Here is a 22594-nt window from a genome sequence, read left to right as displayed (position 1 = left end):
ATGTGCATGTGTGTGTATGTGCATGTGTGTGTGAGCTGGTGTGTGTGTGCTGGTGTGTGTGTATGTGTGTGCTGGTGTGTGTATGTGCATGTGTGTGTGTGCTGATGTGTGTGTGTGTATGTGTGTGCTGGTGTGTGTATGTGCATGTGTGTGTATGTGTGTGCTGGTGTGTGTGTGTGTATGTGTGTGCTGGTGTGTGTATGTGCATGTGTGTGTATGTGTGTGCTGGTGTGTGTGTGTGTGTGTGTGTGTGTGTGTGTATGTGTGTGCTGGTGTGTGTGTGTGTGTATGTGCATGTGTGTGTATGTGTGTGCTGGTGTGTGTATGTGCATGTGTGTGTATGTGTGTGCTGGTGTGTGTGTGTGTGTGTGTGTGTGTGTGTATGTGTGTGCTGGTGTGTGTGTGTGTGTGTGTGTATGTGTGTGCTGGTGTGTGTGTGTGTGTGTGTGTGTGTGCTGGTGTGTGTGTGTGTGTGTGTGTGTATGTGTGTGCTGGTGTGTATGTGTGTGCTGGTGTGTGTATGTGTGTATGTGTGTGCTGGTGTGTGTGTGTGTGTGTGTATGTGTGTGCTGGTGTGTGTATGTGCATGTGTGTGTATGTGTGTGCTGGTGTGTGTGTGTGTGTGTGTGTATGTGTGTGCTGGTGTGTGTGTGTGTGTGTGTGTATGTGTGTGCTGGTGTGTGTGTGTGTGTGTGTGTGTGTGCTGGTGTGTGTGTGTGTGTGTGTGTGTATGTGTGTGCTGGTGTGTATGTGTGTGCTGGTGTGTGTATGTGCATGTGTGTGTGTATGTGTGTGCTGGTGTGTGTATGTGCATGTGTGTGTATGTGTGTGCTGGTGTGTGTATGTGTGTGTGTGTGTATGTGTGTGCTGGTGTGTGTGTGTGTGTGTATGTGTGTGCTGGTGTGTGTGTGTGTATGTGCATGTGTGTGTATGTGTGTGCTGGTGTGTGTATGTGCATGTGTGTGTATGTGTGTGCTGGTGTGTGTGTGTGTGTGTGTGTGTGTGTGTATGTGTGTGCTGGTGTGTGTGTGTGTGTGTGCGTGTGTATGTGTGTGCTGGTGTGTGTGTGTGTGCTGGTGTGTGTATGTGTGTATGTGCATGTGTGTGTATGTGAGTGTGTGTGTGTGTGTATGTGTGTGCTGGTGTGTGTATGTGCATGTGTGTGTATGTGTGTGCTGGTGTGTGTGTGTGTATGTGCATGTGTGTGTATGTGAGTGTGTGTGTGTGTGATTGTGTGTGCGCATGTGTGTGTGTGTGTGTGTGTAACCTCGGGCGATCTTGATCTCCAGCGCTGTGCGTATCAGAGCCATCAGCGTGGAGGTGAAGTGAACCGTCATCTCGGCGTCCACCGGCATGTTCATCAGGACCAGCCTCTGAGTGTCGTCATGGAGACAGAAAACATCACGTCACACCGGAAACGCGATAAGACACGCCCACAAACACACACACACACACACACACACACATGTATGATGAGGAGGGTGCTAGTCATGGCTTCAGCTCCGCTCTGGTCATGGTGGGTACACCACAGGGCCAAAAGACGCCTATGTGACCTCTGTGTGAACTTTCCAGCTACAGCCAATTGGAAGTATGTCTATGGGAATTTGTTCCCTGTCCAGGGTTACCGGGTGAACCAGATTCAGCCGGGCGCCAAAACAGACATGACTGGTTATGTCTGACGAATGGCGGGCAAAGGGGCAAACAAAGCCTTGCGATGAACCGACTGATGCCCTGTCCAGGGTTACTGGGTGAACCGACTGGCGCCCTGTTTAGGGCTTCTGGTTATATCGACTGGCGCCCTGTTTAGGGCTTCTGGTTATATCGACTGGCACCTGTTTAGGGCTTCTGGTTATATCGACTGGCACCTGTTTAGGGCTTCTGGTTATATCGACTGGCACCTGTTTAGGGCTTCCGGGTGAACAAACTGGCGCCCTGTCCAGGGTTTCCGAGTGAACCGACTGGCACCCTGTCCAGGGTTTCTGGGTGAACTGGACCCACCGGGAACCTGACCAGGATGAATCAATTGGGAATGAAAAGGTAACAAAGGTCAGCGGCAGGACGAGCGAACTGAAACGTTTTACTCAGCGGTTTAGCGAACAACAAAGCAAACGACTTCCAATCAAAGGCTTGTAGCACTTCAATTAATAAATAATTAATAATCAATGAATAAAATAACAATAATAATGTAACGTGGATGGAGCTGAAGAGTTTTTTTGATGTGATGATGATGTTTCTACCTTATAAGCCAACTTGGAGGGGCATTTCTTGCCCAGGCCAAGCGGCGGAGACATGAAGGTCAGCATCTCGTACATGTCAGTGTAGTGAATACGGCCGCTGGGGGGGCGCCGTCGGTGGAAATGTGATGAAGAGAGGGAAGGAAAAACACGGGGAAAGGGAAGAGGAAACAAAACACAGGAAGAGGAAGAGGAAGAGGAAGGTCACTTCATCTCATCGTCAGAAGGAACGACAGACTGGAAACAGGACAGAAGATCAACAGAGGAGAAACCTTCTATGCCGCTGGAGCATAGAAACGTGAGGAGAGGAACCGGAGGGTCCGGAGGCAAACCTGGGAGGGGGGGGGAACCTGACGGGTCCGCAGGTTTGACGGGGCTGGATGGAGTCGATCGATTGAACCGTTTCACCACAGAAACACGAGTACAGACGTCACACCGCCCCCTACAGGAGGTTCCGGGGGTCTCCCTGACACCTTCAATTAATTATTTAGAGCGAGTGAGCGAGAGGACAAGGGATATAACGAGAAAGTGACAAACGGGGCATTCTGATTGGTCCGGAGGAACCTGAGAATAAACTCTTCCTCTTTAGCTGTGCTACCAACCTGGCCGGGCGTCCAGCAGGCACAGTTTTGTATGAGAGGTCAAATACTGGTCTGCTAATTCCTGCTAATAAGCCAAAACCCTCCACCAGACACAGCCAAACTCGGGTGGCACCGCTAAGGCCTGGGTTCGAGTAGCCTATTGTAATAGACCGCTGTGACACCCGAGTGCCAAAGGGGACTTTCAAGGGGGCCCAAATCAGCAATCTGTGGGGCCATTTTAATGTGATGTCCTTGGTCGTTTATTAAAGGGACGAATGATTGTCTGCGGCATTTTTATGGTAGTGGCAACCAGTGGATTCACCAAGAACTGCAACTAAAAATGAATTCCTAATTTTTAGGGTTATTTCCAGTCCTCCTTTAGATTAAACCCTTTAGAGTCCTCACTACAAAGGGGGGATAAACACAGCCTCGCTCTTTCACCACACACCCCTGGATCAATCCCTCTATCCCACCAGCAGGCGGCGCTGTTTCTGTGTGAACGGAGATCTCGACTCGTCGTTTCTTTGGCCCGGAGATGGAGGGCGGGGCCCGTACATGAAAGTGGGAGGGGTTTCGGCCAAAGAAGGAAGGAAGGATGAGAGGGGGATAGATTGTGGGCGGAGCCAAACCTTGCAGGCCACCCTGTAGGGGCAATTCTTCCCGAAACCCAGAGGGGGCGATATAGTGCGCACTACTTTGTACATGTCCTTATAGTGAATCCTTCCACTGGAAAAGGAAACACACACTGTTAGTGGTGGCTCGCCGCGTGGTAGGAGCTTCATTCACTCACTCACATATATAAATATAACCCTCATTCATTCATCTGTAATAGAACCTGGTTATTATAGATGTCACTCACTCACTCACTCATATATAAATATAAACATGATGAATGAATTATTTGGTAAATAACGTGACTCTCTCACCAGGCAGCTCGGTCGTACTGTCCCCACATCCTCACAAACTCGTCCAGGTGATGAGGACCGAGGATAGAGGAGTCACGCGTCAGGTACTCAAAATTATCCATGATCACCGCCACAAACAGGTTCAACATCTGTACACAGACACACACAGGGGTACAGAGAATTCGGGTGGGTGCGCCTGTCGTAACATATACACACTATACAGACTAAAGTATTGAGACACCCTTTCTACAGATGCCGAAGATGTAGACAGATGTGGTAACAGATGTAGAAACAGATGTAATGACCAATGTGCTGACAGATAAGGTAACAGATGTGCTGACCGTTGTGGTAACAGATGTGCTTACATGTGTAGACAGATGTGTTGACAGACGTAATGACAGATTTGGTTACAGATGTGATTACAGATGTGATTACATGTGGTGACAGATGTGATGACACATGGTGACAGATGTGGTGGCAGATTTGGTTACAGATGTGATAACAGATATGATGATAGATGCGCTGACAGATGTTGAGACATAAGGTAACAAATGTGGTGACAGATGTAATCACACGTAATGACAGATTTGGTTACAGATGTGATTACAAATGTGGTGACAGATGTGGTTACATGTGATGACAGATGTGCTGACAGATGTGGAGACATATAAGGTGGCAAATGTGGTGACGTGATAACAGATGTGATTACAGGTGTGGAGACAGATGTGGAGACAGATGTGATATACTGTATGTTATTACAGATGTGATGACAGATGTAATGACAGATTTGGTTACAGATGTGGTTACAGATGTGGTGACAGAACCTCACCAGGAAGGAGCTGAAGAAGATGAAGGAGACGAAGTAGAAATAAGCGAAATCGGTGCCACACCCGCCGTCCGGTTCAGTCAGGTTCAGTCCAGATCCCAGCGAGGGGTCCAGCTCACACCTCTGTCCTCCTAAACAGGACAACATGATCTCCTGCCACGACTCGCCCGTCGCACTCCTACACACACACATATATATATATATTTACATATATATATATTTACATGTATATACATGTTTTTATATAAATATTTGTATATAAAATCGTAGTTTTTACCTGAACAGTAACATTAAAGCACCAAAAAAAGTTTTGAAGTTGTTGTGCTGGTTTATGTGGGTCTCCTCATTCAGCTTAATGTTTCCAAACACCTGCAAAATATACAAAGATATCTAACACAAACCGATATATAACACAAGTGGATATATATCACAAAGCGATATGTGACGTACCTGCATGCCGATTATGGCGTAGATGAAGAAAAGCATGGCGATGAGCAAACACACGTATGGAAGAGCCTGAATAGACAAGAACATCCACAATTCAGTCAACTCCACTCAACCCAGATTAACCCAGCACAACCAAACCCATCCCAATTCAACCCAGCATAACTAAACCCTACCAAAGTAAACTCAGCCCAGCCCAACTTTACCAAAGCAAACACTACTCAACAAAAACTAACTCAACCAAACCCAATTCCACTCAAATCCACCTATCCCGGCCCAAACCAAAACCAACCCAATTCAACCCAACTCCATCAAACTCAAACCCAACTCAACCAAACCGAATCCAACCCAGCACAAGCAAACCCAAGTCTACCAGACTGAACCCAACCAAACCCAAACCTACTCAACCAAACCCAATTCCACTCAAATTCACCTATCCCAACCCAAACCTGACTCAACCAAACCAAAACCAACCCAATTCAACCCAACCGTACCAAACCCAACTCCATCAAACTCAAACCCAACTCAACCAAACCAAAATCAACCCAGCACAAGCAAACCCAGCTCTACCAAACTAAACCCAGCCGAACCCAATTCCACTCAAATCCACCTATCGCGACCAAATCAACTCAAACTCACCCAAATCAAACCACACAAAACTCAAACCCAAGTCCTTAAACCAACCTAACCAAATCCACCCATAGCAACCCAAACCAAACCCAACTCAACCAAAGTCAAACCGACTCCTTTTAACCCATCCCCACCCAATCAATTGACCCAATCTAGCTAAACATTACCCAACCCAACCTAAACTAGCCTAACTCGACTCAAACCAGCACAACCTACATCAATCCCACGTAGATAAAAATGTGCATTTAACTTTTTGGAATTTAGCAGATAAATTTAGATTCAATTCTGTTCAACAGATCCAGGTTTAATTAAACGTAACTTAATAAAGTCTAAATAATGAAGCCAACTCAACCCAACTAAACACAATTTAACTCAACTCAACCGGTTTAAACCAGAACTATAATACAAAATTAAATATAAATAATGATATTATTAATGAGGTTCTGGGACCTTGAAGGACTGGACGAAGGTCCACAGCAGGATGCGGATGGTGTAGCCCTGCCGGAGCAGTTTGATCAGCCGCGCCGCCCGGAACAGCTTCAGGAAGCTCATGTTAAACGAGGCCGACTGAAACCACGACACATCGTAATCACACACAGGTAGTCCAGTACTGACTGTAACCGTGGGAGGACGAGTTCATATGAGTTCGTGTTACCTGCTGATCCACCACGATCTCAGTGATGCTCCCCAACACGGTGATGAAATCAAAGATGTTCCACGTGTCCCGGAAATAATTCTGAATAAAACAGTAATAATAAAAACTGAGAGTAACACACAGGGTGGTTCCCATTCATCCCCAAAAATCACACAGACTTTTACTGTAGACAGAAATGCTGATGTGACTGACGGAGTATAAAATTACATTTGTTTTAGAAATGGGACGTGTGACAAGCTCATGGTCAGGTGTCCCAATACTTTTGGTTTTGTTTTGTATTCTATTGGGACACCCCTTCTAATTTTTAAATTCATGTGCTTCATACACAGATGTGGTGACAGATGTGGTGACAGATGCACTGACAGATGACAGATGGGATGATAGATGTGATGACATGGTGACAGATGTGGTGACAGATGTGATTGCATGTGATGACAGATGTGGTGAGAGATGTGGTGAGAGATGTGACGACAGATGTGGTGACAGATGTGGTTACATGTGGAGACAGATCTTGAGAGAGATGTGGCAACACATGTGGAGACAGATGTGATTACAGATATGGTGACAGATGTGCTGACCAATGTGGAGACAGATGTGGCGACAGAGGTGGTGACAGTTGTGGTGACAGATGTGACAGGTTATGACAGATGTGGTGACAGATGTGATTACAGATGTGATTACAGATGTGATAACAGACTAGGTGACCGATGTGGTTACAGATGTGGTGACAGATGTTGAGAGAGAGGTGGCAACGCATGTGATGATAAGATGTGATAACAGATGTGCTGACTAATGTGGAGACAGATGTGGCGACAGAGGTGGTGACAGTTGTGATGACAGATGTGACAGGTTATGACAGATGTGGTTACAGATGTGCTGACAGATGTGATTACAGATGTGATGACAAATGTGGAGACAGATGTGATTACAGATGTGATAACAGACTAGGTGACCGATGTGGTTACAGATGTGGTGACAGATGTATGACAGATGTGCTGACAGATGTTGAGAGAGATGTGGCAACACACAGGGTTGTTGTGTGTGTGTGTGTGTGTGTGTGTGTGTGTGTGTGTGTGTGTGTGTAGTCAGCACTCACCATAAACCCGAAGGCGAGGATCTTGAGCACACACTCCACAGAGAAGAGGACGGTGAAGGCCGTGTTCAGATGTTTCAGTACAGCGTCGTATACAGGAGGAGCCGAATAATACTGACACACACACACACACACACACAGAGGTCACACAGGTCAAACATTTACACACACACCTGATGGACGTACCACGGTACCCTAATGGTCAGCTCAGGGTTTTAATCATTTCTGGAAGTGTTCTTTTACTGGGAATAACCGGAACTCATACTTCTGTGTCCATTAAATAATAAACTTTTCTTTTATAGATTTATTTGGTTGTTTTCAGAAAATCTGCTGACTCAAAAATACCCAGACACCAGCTCAGATTATTTTTGATGGTTAATATCAAAATTACAATCGTTTTACTCTGTGGCACGGTCTCTGTGAGCACACAAACAGCAGTTACATGCTAAAAATTGGAGATAAATAAATATTAGGAGAGTATTATGGTCTGGCAGGGACGATAAGGTTATGAGTAAAGTAAAGCTCGTGTGTGTGTGCTGATGTGTTCTGATGGAAACTAGATTTTGCTGTTGTCGTTTGTGCTTGTTGACATTTATAAGCTCCTCCCCAAGGTTTCCCATCACTCTGTATCTTGCATTCTGATTGGCTGGAGCTTGACGTTGCACTCACTGCCAGCTGTAACCCGGTCGTAACACTTTTCACACTAAAGGATTCAGAATTGCAGACAGGTCCAGATATTTAGAATGGTATAAAATTAAATTAGTGCTGGAGCCTATCCTATCTTTTCAATGGGCGCAAGGCACACAGTAACACCCTGGACGGGGCGCACCAGTCCATCGCAGGGCAGACACACACACACACACACACACACACACACATCCATTCACCTATAGGGCAATTCAGTGTCTCCAATTAACCTGACTGCATGTTCTTGGACTGTGGGAGGAAACCGGAGCTCCCGGAGGAAACCCACACGGACACGGGGAGAACATGCAAACGCTACACAGAACGGACCCGGAACCGCCCAGCCTGGGGATCGAACCCAGGACCTTCTTGCTGCGAGGCGACAGTGCTACCCACCGAGCCACCATATTAAATAAAATGTATTATATTATATTAAATTATATTATATTATTATTATATTATATTAAATTATATTAAATTATATTAAATTATATTATATTTAATTATATTATATTGTATTATATTATATTTTATATTATATTATATTATATTAAGTATATTTATTAAATTAAATAAAATATTTTTTTATTATTTAATTTATTTATTATATTATATTATATTAAATTATATTATATTTTATTAAATTATATCAAATTAAATTTCATTTAATTTAATTATATTAAATGTAATTGAAATTTTTGAGGAAGGACGTCTGGTCATCGGTCCGTGATTGTAACCTCAAGCCCAGTCAGATCATTCAAAAAGATGACAATCAAATCCACCTCTAAAAAAACAAAGAGGTCTAAGAGAGTCAGAGAGCTGCCTGGAACTCTGTTGAGATGCTGTGGTGTGACCAAAAACGGCCGCTTCAGGGTGAACGAATTAAATAAATTATGCAAAAAGAAAAAAGATCTGGGTTAGAGTAGCTGCTGCTGAAAATCCGGAGGGGGGGTGAATATTTTTTCCCAGCGCTGTGTGTACGTGTGTGTGTGTGTGTGCGTGTACCTTCATCATGAGGACGATGGTGTTGAGCGTGATCATGGTCAGCACCGTGTACTCGAAGGACGGAGAAACCACGAAGTGCCAGAGCCGGTACTGGAAGGTGTGTCGGTTCTGCGGCATGTAGCGCGTCAGGGGCTTAGCGCTGATGGCGAAGTCGATACACGCTCGCTGTACACACACAGGTACAAACGCAACGTTACACGTGATCACATGACCACTTGCTAATAAGAGGACGTAATCCAGCGGCGGTACCTCGTTCTTCTCCAGGCTGCACTCCTCCATCATCTTGTCGCCCTGCTCCTGAAACGTGATGATGATCAGGGCCACGAAGATGTTGACGAAGAAGAACGGGAAGACCACGAAGTAGATGACATAGAAGATGGACATCTCCATCCTGTTCCCTCGGCTCGGACCCTGATCCTCGTCCGTCACGTCCACCGAGTGCTGCAGCACCCTGGAGGAACCCAAAACACATGAGCTTAGCACATCTCAGTACGTGATACGGCTCTCTGCGGAACCCAACGCTGGTGGGCGATGAGATCGGACACAATTGGGAATTGGAGATGACTAAATTGGGATATAAAGTGGAAAAAAAAAGAACAACACACCCTATAGCGTGAAAACGGCCCCAAACGACCAGCTAATGAGAACCGGGGCCACACACACACACACACACACACACACACACTTACTGCGGCCAGCCCTCTCCGGTGGAGACGGTGAAGAGTGTGAGCAGAGCCCACACCACGTTATCGTAATGAAACTCGTGTCTCCTCCACTCGCGCTTCTTCACCTCCTTCTTCTCTTTATCGTAGTCGATGTAATACCCCCTGCCGAACATCAAAGAGATAAAGATCAAAAGAACGAATCCATTTCTGTTCCGTTTAGGCGTCCGTTGGGACTGGGCTATGACTTACTGGCAGTCCTTCTCGGTGTCCTTGGAGCCGTCGGTGCAGTAGAAGAACTTCCCTTTGAAGAGCTGCACGGCGATGACGGCGAAGATGAACATGAAGAGCTTGTAGACGATCAGGATGTTGAAGACGTTCTTCAGAGACGTCACCACGCAGTCGAACACCGCCTGCAGGGGGACGCGAACAAAAACACACGCGGATCGGTCTCTCCAGAGGCGTCTCGAATTTTCACTGGGCTTACGTTTATACACAGACCGCTCCACCTGGGAGTCGAACCCAGGACCTTCTTGCTGTGAGGTGACAGTGCTACCCACCAAACCACCGCTCTGCCCCTTTTCTTGCTTACCTTGAGTTTGGGGAGCCTCTTGATGGTTTTCAGGGGCCTCAGGACTCTCAGCACACGTAAAGATTTAATGGTTTTGATGTCTCTGCCTTTGTTGTTCCTGCAGATCACAGTACAGACTCACAGATCCTGCAAACACACCTACCGGCATGTACATGTGTTCATCAGAGACGCACCAATCTGATCCTGATCCATAAGACTACATCAGGACGGACATACGGTAAGTTATAGGGACAAAAGTACAGAATCTCATTCCAAAAACATACACACTGCACCTCTTTGAAGCTAGAACAGTCTCCGCTCTTCTGTGAGGGCTTTTAGAATAATTTTAACAGTGTGCCTGTGGGAATTTATGCCCACTGACGTTGGAAGAGAATGTCAGGCTGAGCCAGCGGATCCACTGACTAACAAAAATCCTGCATCAGCTATTTAATACACTAGATGTTCAAAAGTATTTGGACGCCTGACTGTGAGCTTGTCGGACGTCCCAAATAAAAACCAGACTATTAAAGTAGAGTGACCTCGATGTGATGTCTGTGTGTGGGAATTTGTGCCCGTTCAGTATGACTGGGCGCTGATGTCAGGCTCAGTTGGTGTTCCGGTTCATTCCAAAATATAAAGACATAAAATTGGTGCATTCCTGTGCCAGCCTGTACATGAAACCTTCAGATCATCACATCACAGACACTCATAACATGTTACCACATGTAATCACTACATACACCTGAGCCAAAACATTAGGACCACCAGCCTAATATGAGCTGATGAGGGCGTCCTGTGGTACCAGAACGTTACCGCCCGACAGCCCAACATCTAACAGATCCCTCACCCACCAGCGCTATATATTTAAGCATATTTTTGGGCGTGGTCCTGATATTTGGGCTCGTCGCTGCACACCTACATGATTACAGATGATGATAAATAAAGAAGGTGTTTTTTACCCCAGTACATTCCTGCCAGATGACGGGAGCCACAATCCACAGGAGCCAACATGAACAAACAAACACAAACAAACACGTAAACAAACTGGAACCGGACCAGAACTCCCAGTGTGTACAGCGTACGCTCACTCAGACACACAAAAACACCCAGAATGCTTCACTTCTTCAGGTCAGAGTGTTATGTTATTAATCAGGAGGGACCTTGTGATGAGAACACACGTCCGGAGAAGCGTGAGGGTCTGAACCAGCTCTGGTCTCAGCTTAACAAAACCTCATGTGCCTGGTACGATTATCATATTCACTACACGGCCGAAAGTATTTGGACGCCTGATCGTGAGCTTGCTGGACATCCCTGATCAAAAACAGCCAGAACGACAGCCATTCTTCTGAGAAGCTTCTCATGGGGTTCTAAAGTTTGTCTAAGTATGGGAATTTGTGCCCATTCAGCCAAAGGATGACCACATTTGTATGGCTAAGCTCTGATGTCGGTGTTCCAATTCGTCTCAGAGCTGTTCTGTTCAGGCCACTGGAGTTTCTGTAAAATGAGTCTTTATAGAGCTTGCTTCTAAAAGAGGAAAGGGCCTTCCCTAACCTGTTCCCAATCATATATACACAAAAAACAAGAGAATTGATAGACTAAAGTATAATAAACAAATAAATATTTTGTCTTTGTACTGTTTATAGTTTTATTCCAGCCTCAAAGACCCCGCCCACTTTTTAGTCTTGTCTTTTCCCACCCAGCAGACTAGTGGATAAGTTTGTCGATCGTGCCCGCTAGGGGGGCGCCCAGCTGACCAGTAGCTCGGGGAGTGTGTATTTTCACCACAAGATCACGTCCTCGTATACTAAGTTACATTTCAGGACGCTGCACTGTAGCAGCACATAATCGTGTAGAATTAACTAAATAAACCAGAACTAACTAGTACTTCTAGTCATGAATGCAGCATCGGCTTGTACTCACGTGAGAGCGAAGGCCACCAGCGCCCCGACCACCACAATAAAATCCAGAATGTTCCAGAGATCCCGGAAATACGAGTCGTCGTGAAGGATGAGACCCTGCTCGATCATCTGCTCCACACACACACACACACACACACACACACAAACACACACACACACACACACACCGGCATGCTTAACTTACACTCACGGTTAGTTAGAGTTACTGTCAGGGTGAAGAGGAAGAAACTCAGTACACGGTTAGTCAGGGCTACACGTCATTACTGGTTATACAGTAAAAATCAGGTAATAAAAACTAACTATTACTGGTTATAAAAATCACTGAGGACTACTAACTAGTACAGGTCTGTTAGAACGTTAAGGGTGAAAAGATTTGTTAGAGTAAGTAAACAAATAAATTGTAAATATTGGTCAGGGTTAGTAAAATGTAAAGATTAACCAGGGTTAGTAAAAGGTAAAGATTGGTCAGGGTTGATGTTGACCTTGATGTAACTAGGCAAACCACCGCAGCACACGGTCCATCCATGAGCTTATAAGGTCCGTCATGGTTAATAAAGGTCACCCAGTTGGTTTGTGAGGTTAGTTAGCAGTAGGTTTTGATCTGACCAGGAATAAATCACCAGGACGGAGCTTCACTCACCTTAATGATCATTTCGAAGGTGAAAACTCCGGTGAAAACGTAATCAAAGTACCGCAGCACCTGTTAGAACCAAAAATCACAAAACAGCGTAAAGTATGAGGCCGTAAACATCATAAATCATCTCAGGACCTGAACCATGTTCACGGAATCAGATGAATAACATCCATTATCACGCTAAATATAACCACAGCCACGGTTCTGATTTAGCTTTTAGCTCAGGCTCATTTAGTCCAGACTAGCGTTCGCCTGAAGCCTGATCTCACACGACCGGGACGGAAAATTAATACCCATTTTTTATTCTGACCAAATTAAATTAGTGAAACAGAATTCCATCCTCATTCAGTCATAAAAATATAAAACATGAGCAGGAGAGATCAGTAATAACACACAGAGACGAGAAATGGAGTCTGGACCTTCTGATGTTCCGGGTTTTTCTTCTGGAACAAACACACCAAATGACCAAAAGTATTTGGACACCAGAGCGACTTCTGTGTGATCGTTCCAGCTAGAAAAACTCTTCTGAGAGTGGGTCTGTGTGTGTGGGGGAATTTGTGCCTGTTTGGTCAAAATATGGCAGCGTTAGTATGGCTGGGCGCTGACGCTCTGCTGAGGTCAGGAAAAGGACCTTCCCTAAACTGTTGCTGCAAATTCAGCAGCATCATCAATCATTTCCTTTATATAACTGATTTATTACACCTGTTGATATCAGTGATAATAAGTGGTGTCCCAATACTTTAGCCCATGTAGTGCGCCCCCCACAGGCGAGTGTAAGGACTTTACTTTGTTCCAGTTGGAGTTGGTGGCCACCGGATCCTCGGCGGCCAAAGCGATGCTGCTGGCGGCGATGACCAGCAGGATGCACAGCTCGAAGTAGCGGAGGTTGACGACGTAGTGACAGGCTCTGCGGATCCTGCACCACAAACAGAAGCACGTGTTAGACCCCCCTGCGTGAGAGGTACGGCGGGATGGGTCGTGACCTCGAGCGGATTAGCTTACGGGTTGTTGGGTTTGAAGATAAACATGCTGTCAGCCGGGGCTCTGGATCGCCTGGCTGCGTCCTCGTCCTCCTTTTCCGACTTCGAGGCCTCCAGATCTTTACTGTTAGCTGGACAAGTTAAACATGTCATAACATCGTAACATCATGACATCATGACATCATAAAATCCTAACATCATAACATTATAATATAACATTGTGACATAATGACATAACATCATGACAATATAACATCATAACATTATGACATTATAACATCATGACATCATAACATAATAACATCATATTATAATATTATAACATCGTGACATCATGACATAACATCATGACATTGTGACATCATAACATTATGACAACATCATGACATTGTGACATCATGACATCATAACATTACAATATTATAACATCATGGCATCATGACATAACATCATAACATTGTGACATCATAACATCACAATATTATATCATCATAACATCATGACATTGTGACCTCATAACATCATGACATAACATCATGCCAATATAACATCATAACATCATAACATTATGACATTATAACATCATGACATCATAACATTATGACATAAATCATAACATTATTATTTCATGACACCATAACATCATGACATCATAATACTATAACACTATGACATCATAACATCATGACAGCATTACAGTATAACATCATGAAATCATAAGATCATGACATCATAACATCATGACATGATGACATCATTACATTACATCACATCATGACATCATAACATCATGACATCATACAATTATAACATCATGACATAACATAAATATTGGGCCTGTTGGCATTAACCCTTGTGTTTATTTACCTGTGATGTCGGTGAGCTCCAGTCCTGACTGGGCGTCTGTATCTGCCACGCCCGCGCTGTTCCCCGGAGATGCTTTGTCCTGGTTGTTGTTGTTTTCTCCCTCGGTTATACACGTACTGACCCCGCCCAACTCCACCGTCGTGCTCTCAGTGACCGGCAGCGTGGCCACCTCCTGTCCTGAGTCCAGATTCAGTCTGGTGTCTGCGGGACTACATGCGTGTGGCGTACTGTCAGGGTCAAAGGTCAAAGATAAAAACACTATAGGGCCAAAAGTATGTGAAGGAGGATGTTGGTGGCAGTGGGACTTGAACTGGCAACCTTCTGGTCCAGTACATTAACCGCTAAGCTAACACTGCCCAAACAATTGGACAGTGAGTTACAGTTATGGCTACAAACAATGCAATCGGCTGAGGGCTAAGGGCCTTGCTCAGGGGCCCATCAGTGCCAACTTGAGAGAACTCACCGGTCCTCGCCGAGTCCCCCGTCGCTCCTCTTCTCCTCCTCGTCCTCGTTCTTGCCGCTCCTCCCCTCTCGACTGGTGGAGCGACTTCGCTCCTCTGGGTTTGAATCGTCCTGCTGTTTGGGTGGATCTGAGTTCCGGTGTTTACCGTGTTTACCGTGTTTGCTGTGTTTCCGTGACGACCGGTGCCTGCTATCTCCGTTCGCCCTCCTGACGCTCAGGTGATTCTTCAGATCCTCAAACTCGTCCCTGGAGCTTCCGTCCTTGCCAGGCTCCTCCGCAGTCGTGTCTGCGGGACCCGGAGCCTCGGGGGGCGTGGCGGTCACCAACTCGTCTTTGGTGGAGCGCTCGGATTCGGGAGGGTCGGGGAGGTTGATGGAGATGTTGTGCTCCTCTATGGATGGTTCTAAGGATTCCAGCGGGTCCGGGGCCCCACCCGAGCCGTCCACGGGCTGCTGGGTGTCGGGGGGATGGCCGCCCTTGAGGTGTTGGCAGACGGAAAAGCCGTAAAGGACCTCGCGGCTGGACGTCTGGCGATGGCGGCGAAGCTGGCTGGTCCTCTGCTCCCAGACGGACATGGTCAGCCGGCGCCGCCTCTCTCTCCTGGACATGAAAGAGCGAGAGGAATTGAGTGGAGGGGCGTCGCTGAAACTGTCCGACTCCTCCAGAGACAGGGCGGTGCGGCCGCGGTACATGAGCGCTCGCTTCCTGTACAGGTACGGGCGTCGCCTCCGCCTGAAAGAGAGGAAAGTGAGATTAGAACCGAGATAAAAGACACCGCATGTTATAAAAAGACTTTCATAATTATATAAAAAGAAATGACATTATCACCCTTTCTAAACATGACCTGAAGTCTTAAAAATGTATTTTATTATTATTCTTATTCTTATTATTATAGCAGCACGTTGTAGAAAGGGTCATACTGAGATACTAAAGAGCCCGATGGTCTAAACTCACCAGGATGGAAATGATCTGGAACAATAAAATCAAAATGTGCTTTAAAATAATGAAATTAAATAAATAAAAGCAGCGTCGTAAAAAGCAAAAGAGTTTGAAGTAGTGCTGGACGATCTTCACCATTAATTCGAATGAACATTTTCACACAGTGTTAGAAATGTGACAATCGAGATTAAAATAGTTATGAAAGAGTCCCTATCCGGCTTTATATCCCACCCCTATATGAACAACAGGCCAATCGTTGTTCATGTGGCTGTATTTGAGATCCCAGCTCCGGTGTTCTAGAGTGTGTTTTACCGCTGCGCCACCTGAGTGGCACTAGTTAGATATCTTAAATGTAAATGGTATTTTCAGTGAATAACGAGGAAGCGTCCAATGCTTCCTTAGCGGCAAAGGCAATCCCAGCATTCAGTGCGGCTGCACAAAAAAATAACAAATATGGTGGACGATGCAGAGCAAAGAACGGACTTATTTTCAAATGTAAATAAATTATTACTGAATTTAATTTGTTTAAATGTGTACAAGTGTTTTTATTTGCGGGTTCGGGCTCGTCAGTGACCGTCAGTTACCGTTTTCGGTACATGGAGGGAGACGTTAGTTGACATGCTAGCGCGTTCTGCCACCCCATCCCATTAGTTTGAATGGCATGATGCTAAATGTGTTAGCTTAGTAAGCAAAACCCGATGTAAGTGCATTCGAATAATCCTCTCTACTGAGGCAGCTGCCTGTGTAGGCAGTAAGAGAGCGAGGCAGCTCACTAGGTTTCCAAACACACCAGGGTAATGCTAATGTAAGGAGGTTGTTTGTGAGCTATTCTTTAAATGGATGTAGCTCATTAAGATTTCTATTTTGTTTTAAATATTGTTATAATTTGTTACAGATTTTATTCTGCTTGCACAGTTTGAGTCCCTTGAAAGGATATTGTTAGAACATCAAGTGCGAGAGGTAGCGACATCGATGCCCGCATTCTCCACCATTTGTTAGAACATAAATTCTTTTTAAGTAAACTTCCAGTTTATTATGTGAATGAAGCAAGCTTATATAGTTGATGTCTGTGTGAGAAATGTGAGCCTAAGCCTAAACTTAGTTGAATTTTAATGATGAGATAGCCCAAAGCTATGTTAATGGTTAGGGAGCTGAGATTGGAGAAGACATAAACCTGTTTACACAGGTGCTATGGTTAACTATTACTGGGATGTGTAATTCTGTTGAACACAGCCGTCAAAGTAAGAACAAGTAATTGAAAGTTTATGGACACCTTCTATTTGCACAATTATAGTATAATTATAGGTGGTGCTGTTACTATTTTTGCACTTCTGCAGCCTTTTAAATTCAAATGCAAAAAAAGAATTGTGTGTCAACAGCATTATACAAGAACAAACAAAAACAATCGGAATCGAGAATCGTTAATAAATTTTGAAAATAATCGAGATTTTTTTGCAGTATCGCCCAGCCCTAGTTAGAAGTACTGAGGAAAGTACAGGAGGAAAAAAAAATAGAAAAACGACAAGCAGGTGATTATTATCATTTTTAAGAGAGAGAAAGAGAGAGAGAGAGAGAGCATCAGGCAGAAAGAGAAACGAACAGACTGGTTATACTTACTGGTACTTGAACTCTCGTTCAGTCCGTTCAATCATTGAGCGGTTTGTTTGAAAACAAGACATTAGTGCTTTCTGAACAGAGACAGTACAGACCCGCTCACACAGTCCAAAACACACAGTGTCTCAAAACTTTTGAACTCATTTGGATCAAATATTAAAGTGCACTACCAACAAACTGCTGTTTTATACATAAATCATCTCTGCTATCAACCGGTGGGGTGCCTACACAGACACGTGATTGGCTGTGTCTGTAGGGGGAGGGACGATGGCTGAGCAGGGTCAGCGATTATGACCGCTGCCAGACAGTCGAGGTGCCTGCACGGGATCATGGATGGCAGTACATGTCTCTGTAAGACCACGTGGCAGGTGAAAAGAAGCGATCCATTATTAGTGGGGGTGGCAGCAGCGATTAGAGAAAGAAGCTCCGATTGGCCACAACTGGACAATCAGGAAATAAAGAATGTTTGATGGTAGTGCACTTCCTGTCCAAATACTGAATTTATGAACAAGCTTTCAAGCCTGGCAGCAATGGAGAGTCCATGATCATTGGTAGAAGACAAAGGAAGTTCTTAGGAAGCCCTGAAGTTCCAGTCCTAAACACGACAATCTCCTCATCCTGGCATCTTGAAGCTCCACGGGCTTTAATTCCACGACTTAATGGTTCATATTTACACAATCAAACTCCAAATCCTGAGCAGACAAGCTCCTCCAGTCATGGAGTCGCCTATAAGGTCCTAATTCTGTTCGTCTGAGGTTCACAAACTTGCTATTCTGAGGCTTTCAAGTTCCTACTGCACCCTGGGCCTCACACCCATGCAATTCCGCACCTTCTAGCACCTACTTAAGCTTTCCACCCTGAACTACTCCCAAGCCTTACGTGATCCAGCTAGCTCTGAGCTCCTACACCATCTTTTACAAGCTCTCAAGATCTTACTTCTAATATCTAAACCTACAAGATTCTCTTCCATTCTGAGGATCATACGCATCTAATCCTGCAACCCTGAGCCCATAAGACCCACTAGCTTATACGCCTCGAGTCTTTATACCATAAAGGCTGCTAATCTTGCCAGCCTGAGTTCATAGAGCTCTTTATCGTGCCACTTAATGCCTACAAGCTTCTACGTCTGCCACAGTAAGCCATTCGGTCTGTTTTGGACCAAAATAACTCTGGATCTTCAACTGGTTCCATTAAGCTTCTAAAAAACTTGGTGCTATTTAGAAAACAGGCCCATGTTTGCACCTATTTTTGTTGGAACCGTCAGTAGAGGGTGCTGCAACCTCATTGTTCCACTTGGGATCAAACGTTCCACATTGGTTTCCACATTGGTCAAAAAGAGCTACCAGAGTCCCTAAAGATTAACATCTACCTAATCCTGCCACTTTGTGCCAAATAACCAACCACCTCTGCCACCTTGATGCCCAAAACCTCTAGTTCTTCTGTCATGGGCCTCACAAGCTACTACCATTCCTCCATCCTAACCCAACGAGCAACTACACTGTACATGATTATAGTCCTCCAAGGTACTAATCCTGATATCCTGATTGATCCTCAGGTCTACAAGACTCCTTCCATGTCGTTGGAAGTTCCACAAGCTACTACCACTGCTTTTCTGAAGCTCCCATTGCTGCCATCCTGAGCATTCATGTCCCTTACAAGCTCTTTCCAAAAGTTCCAAAGTCCCGAAAGCTTGGATGGAGTTCAGAATAGGGTAAATTGTTAGAAAAATTGAAATAGGTTCTTAATTTTTTTTTTTTTTTTAGCATTTTGGTCTGCGTGACCGAGCAGGCAAAGCATCACATGACAACAGGATGGTTGAACAGCAGCATTAGATCTGAAACTCTTCGACATTGTTAACGTTAGACAGTAGAAACATGCAACAGATATAAAACATTTAAAAATGGGATCCACACGCAGAAGCATCAACGGACGCAGTTTTACTCGAGAGACAAAAACACGACAGACATTCGGAACCGATTCCTGAACCGTTTTCCTCGAGCAATGCAAGACGTTTGTGTTTGTCATGCTAATCAAAAGCATGCTCTCCTGGTCAAGAGGTTTCTGAGCTGGATTCAACATGCAAGACCCAAAAACCAGTCGTGCAAAAACTCAACCTTCCACCGCATTCTCAGCTCAGTGACGAGATGCAACCACAGCTCCACGTTCCATCCTCAACCAAACACGAGAGCTGGCGGCATTCAGACTCAACCAAAGCTTCACAGTTGACGCATTGCAAACTGAAATGATCAAAACTTAGAACCTAAATGGTCAAAGTATTGGGACACCCGACCGTGAGCTTGTTAAGGACCAACCATGGGCATTAATGTTGAGTTTGCCCCCCGAATGCATCTATAACAGCCCTTACTCTTCTAAGAAGGCACTGGCATGGGTATTGAAGGAGGCAAGACTCACAGTCGTTAACAGTGGGCGTGGCTTTAATACCCAAACTCAATCTTTAGCAGGGGTGCCCACACGTTTGACCATATAGTGTACCAACATAAGCTCTCTGGACAAAAAACTCGTCACACGTGTCATTCCCTGAAGGTAGGGAACGTTGGCTTGTCATTATCTTCTCCAATTATCCATTTCAGGGTCACGTGGCAACAGGCAAGCAAAGAAGACCAGGCATCTAGTCCCCCAACTTGTACCAGCTTCTCTGGTGGGATCCTCAGATGTTCCCAGGCCAGCCGGGAGATATAAACCCTCCAGGAACTCCCAGTTGGGTAGCCTGGTATACCTCCAAAGGGAGGCATCCTTATCAAACAACTTATCATACTTCAACTTTAAGCAAAGGAGCAGAGGTTCTACTCTGAGCTTTTCCCAAATTGCTAAGTTAGCCATCAGGAGCTCAGCGTTCCTCTGGAAGACGATGCTTCAACCAAAGTTTATTATAGCTCCGACACCTCCAGAGAACAACTGACTTCCTGGTGCAAGAGCTGAAAGGAGCCTTCTTGCATCAGCAAAATAACTTATCTGACCATATCAACAGTTCAGCCCACAACAGTCGACCACAATCGCTTCTACAAGGTCCTTCTGGATTTGGAGGCGATTCTAAGACTTTTAGTTGATGGGTGACCCTTACGCCATGAACACCTTCTTCCAAGCCATTTTCTGTTTCTGCAGGGTGTGGTCACACCTCAGAGACCGAACAGCAACTGATTTTCGATTGTTTGTCTAGATGCACCACCTACACTGAGACTGGACCCTGAACCTCAAGGAACTGCTGATGGTAACCATGAACTGTTTTGTGTCCTTGGAGCTCAGCACCTCCTGTGACTCGGTCGTTAGACTCATTTTGTCACTGTGAGAAGACTTTGGACAGTCTCGGTTAGCACATGCTTAGAGGTTGTTCATGCGGTGCCTCCTTTCAAAAGGAACATGCAGGAGTGTGTGCGCACTGGTCATTCCGGTCATTTCAAAAACTTCATGCTTATCCATGAAAACCCTGCTACTGTACTTCAGGATCCTCTGACACTTCAGATTCTTGAGCTCTTGCATCTGGTGTCTATAATCTATGACAATCTAGGAACTCACTTCTGCCAACACCCTCCCTGTGCATTATTCCAGAATCATGGTGGCAACAGGGCAAGCAAAGAAGCCCAGGCATCTAGTCCCCCAACATCTACCAGCTCCTCTGGTGAGATCCCCAGATGTTCCCAGGCCAGCCGGGAGATATAAACCCTCCAGGAACTTCTCCCAGTTGGGTAGCCTGGTATACCTCCAAAGGGAGGCATCTAAGAGGCATCAAATCCTTATCGAACAACTTCAACTGGCTCCTCTTTAAGCAAAGGAGAAGCTGTTCTACTCTGGGCTCACCCGAATTGCCAAGTTACCCAATCAGGATCCCCTGGAAGACAATGCTTCAACCAAAGTACTGACCTTTATTGCAGCTGCAACGCTTCCAGAGAACAACTGACTTCCTTGAAGAACACAACCTTGACCCCTGCCATTCTGCAGTCCATTGGAACCCACTTCTGCCATTACCCTCCTTGTAAACCCCTAGCTTTGCCACCAGAACCCCAAAAGGTTCTACTGTGATGAGTTCTACCATTATGAGACACACCAGTGTCTATTATTTTCTGCCCTGGGAGCCCTAAAAGCCCCAATTCCAATCACACTCAGGTCCAGAAGGTGCCTCTCCAGGCTGCTCAACACCTTCTACCACCAAATCCAGGTCAACTAAGGCTTCCACGATCTGGCCTCAGCCATCGTCACCCATATAAGCCTCCTACAAGTTCCTACAACAGTTACACTTATGACCAGTCATCCAGTGGTCCATTGGAACCCACTTCTGCCATTACCCTCCTTGTAAACCCCTAGCTTTGCCACCAGAACCCCAAAAGGTTCTACTGTGATGAGTTCTACCATTATGCGACACACAAGTGTCTATTCTTTTTATTTTAATTGCCCTGGGTGCCCTAAGAGCCCCAATTCCAATCACACTCAACTCTTGGCTGCTCAACACCTTCTAGCTTTAAATCCAGGTCAACTAAGACTTCCACGATCTGGCCCCAGCCATCGTCGCCCATATAAGCCTCCTACAAGTTCCTACTACAGTTACACTTGTTCAGAAGCTCCTAGACCACTCATCCAGTGGTCTGTTGGAACCTACTTCTGCCATTACCCTCCTTGTAAACCTCTAGCTTTGCCACCAGAACCCCAAAAGGTTCTACATTGATGAGTTTTTCTAATTGTCCTGGGAGCCCTATAAGCCCCAATTCCAATCACACTCAGGTCCAGAAGGTGCCTCTCTCAGCTGCTCAACACATTCTAGCACCAAATCCAGCCACACTAAGGCTTCCACGATCTGGCTCCAGCCATCGTCACACATATAAGCCTCCTACAAGTTCCTACTACAGTTACACTTATGTCCAGAAGCTCCTAGACC

The 22594-nt window shown here is 45.3% G+C and overlaps 1 protein-coding gene across 1 annotated transcript in view; it reads right to left on the bottom strand.

The window, feature by feature from the left end:
* The window catches only part of LOC134318596 (voltage-dependent R-type calcium channel subunit alpha-1E), a 78789-nt gene that overhangs the window by 10146 nt on the left and 46049 nt on the right, over positions 1 to 22594 (bottom strand). The window contains exons 20-40 of the mRNA XM_062999597.1: positions 15154 to 15753; positions 14691 to 14917; positions 13846 to 13954; positions 13630 to 13759; positions 12850 to 12909; positions 12211 to 12317; positions 11250 to 11261; positions 10312 to 10408; positions 9972 to 10132; positions 9747 to 9884; positions 9307 to 9508; positions 9058 to 9222; positions 7372 to 7482; positions 6276 to 6356; positions 6071 to 6187; positions 4997 to 5062; positions 4824 to 4915; positions 4550 to 4724; positions 3742 to 3869; positions 2238 to 2334; positions 1268 to 1373 (exon numbers count right to left, since the gene is read on the bottom strand). Coding sequence (XP_062855667.1) covers positions 1268 to 1373; positions 2238 to 2334; positions 3742 to 3869; positions 4550 to 4724; positions 4824 to 4915; positions 4997 to 5062; positions 6071 to 6187; positions 6276 to 6356; positions 7372 to 7482; positions 9058 to 9222; positions 9307 to 9508; positions 9747 to 9884; positions 9972 to 10132; positions 10312 to 10408; positions 11250 to 11261; positions 12211 to 12317; positions 12850 to 12909; positions 13630 to 13759; positions 13846 to 13954; positions 14691 to 14917; positions 15154 to 15753 — 2981 coding nt within the window. The remainder of the gene's footprint in view (positions 1 to 1267; positions 1374 to 2237; positions 2335 to 3741; positions 3870 to 4549; positions 4725 to 4823; positions 4916 to 4996; positions 5063 to 6070; positions 6188 to 6275; positions 6357 to 7371; positions 7483 to 9057; positions 9223 to 9306; positions 9509 to 9746; positions 9885 to 9971; positions 10133 to 10311; positions 10409 to 11249; positions 11262 to 12210; positions 12318 to 12849; positions 12910 to 13629; positions 13760 to 13845; positions 13955 to 14690; positions 14918 to 15153; positions 15754 to 22594) is intronic.

Source organism: Trichomycterus rosablanca, chromosome 7 (genome assembly GCF_030014385.1).
Source record: "Trichomycterus rosablanca isolate fTriRos1 chromosome 7, fTriRos1.hap1, whole genome shotgun sequence".
Taxonomy (NCBI): Eukaryota; Metazoa; Chordata; class Actinopteri; order Siluriformes; family Trichomycteridae; genus Trichomycterus; species Trichomycterus rosablanca.
Note: the sequence above shows the minus strand (reverse complement) of the source record. Positions and strands in the feature narration are given on the sequence as shown.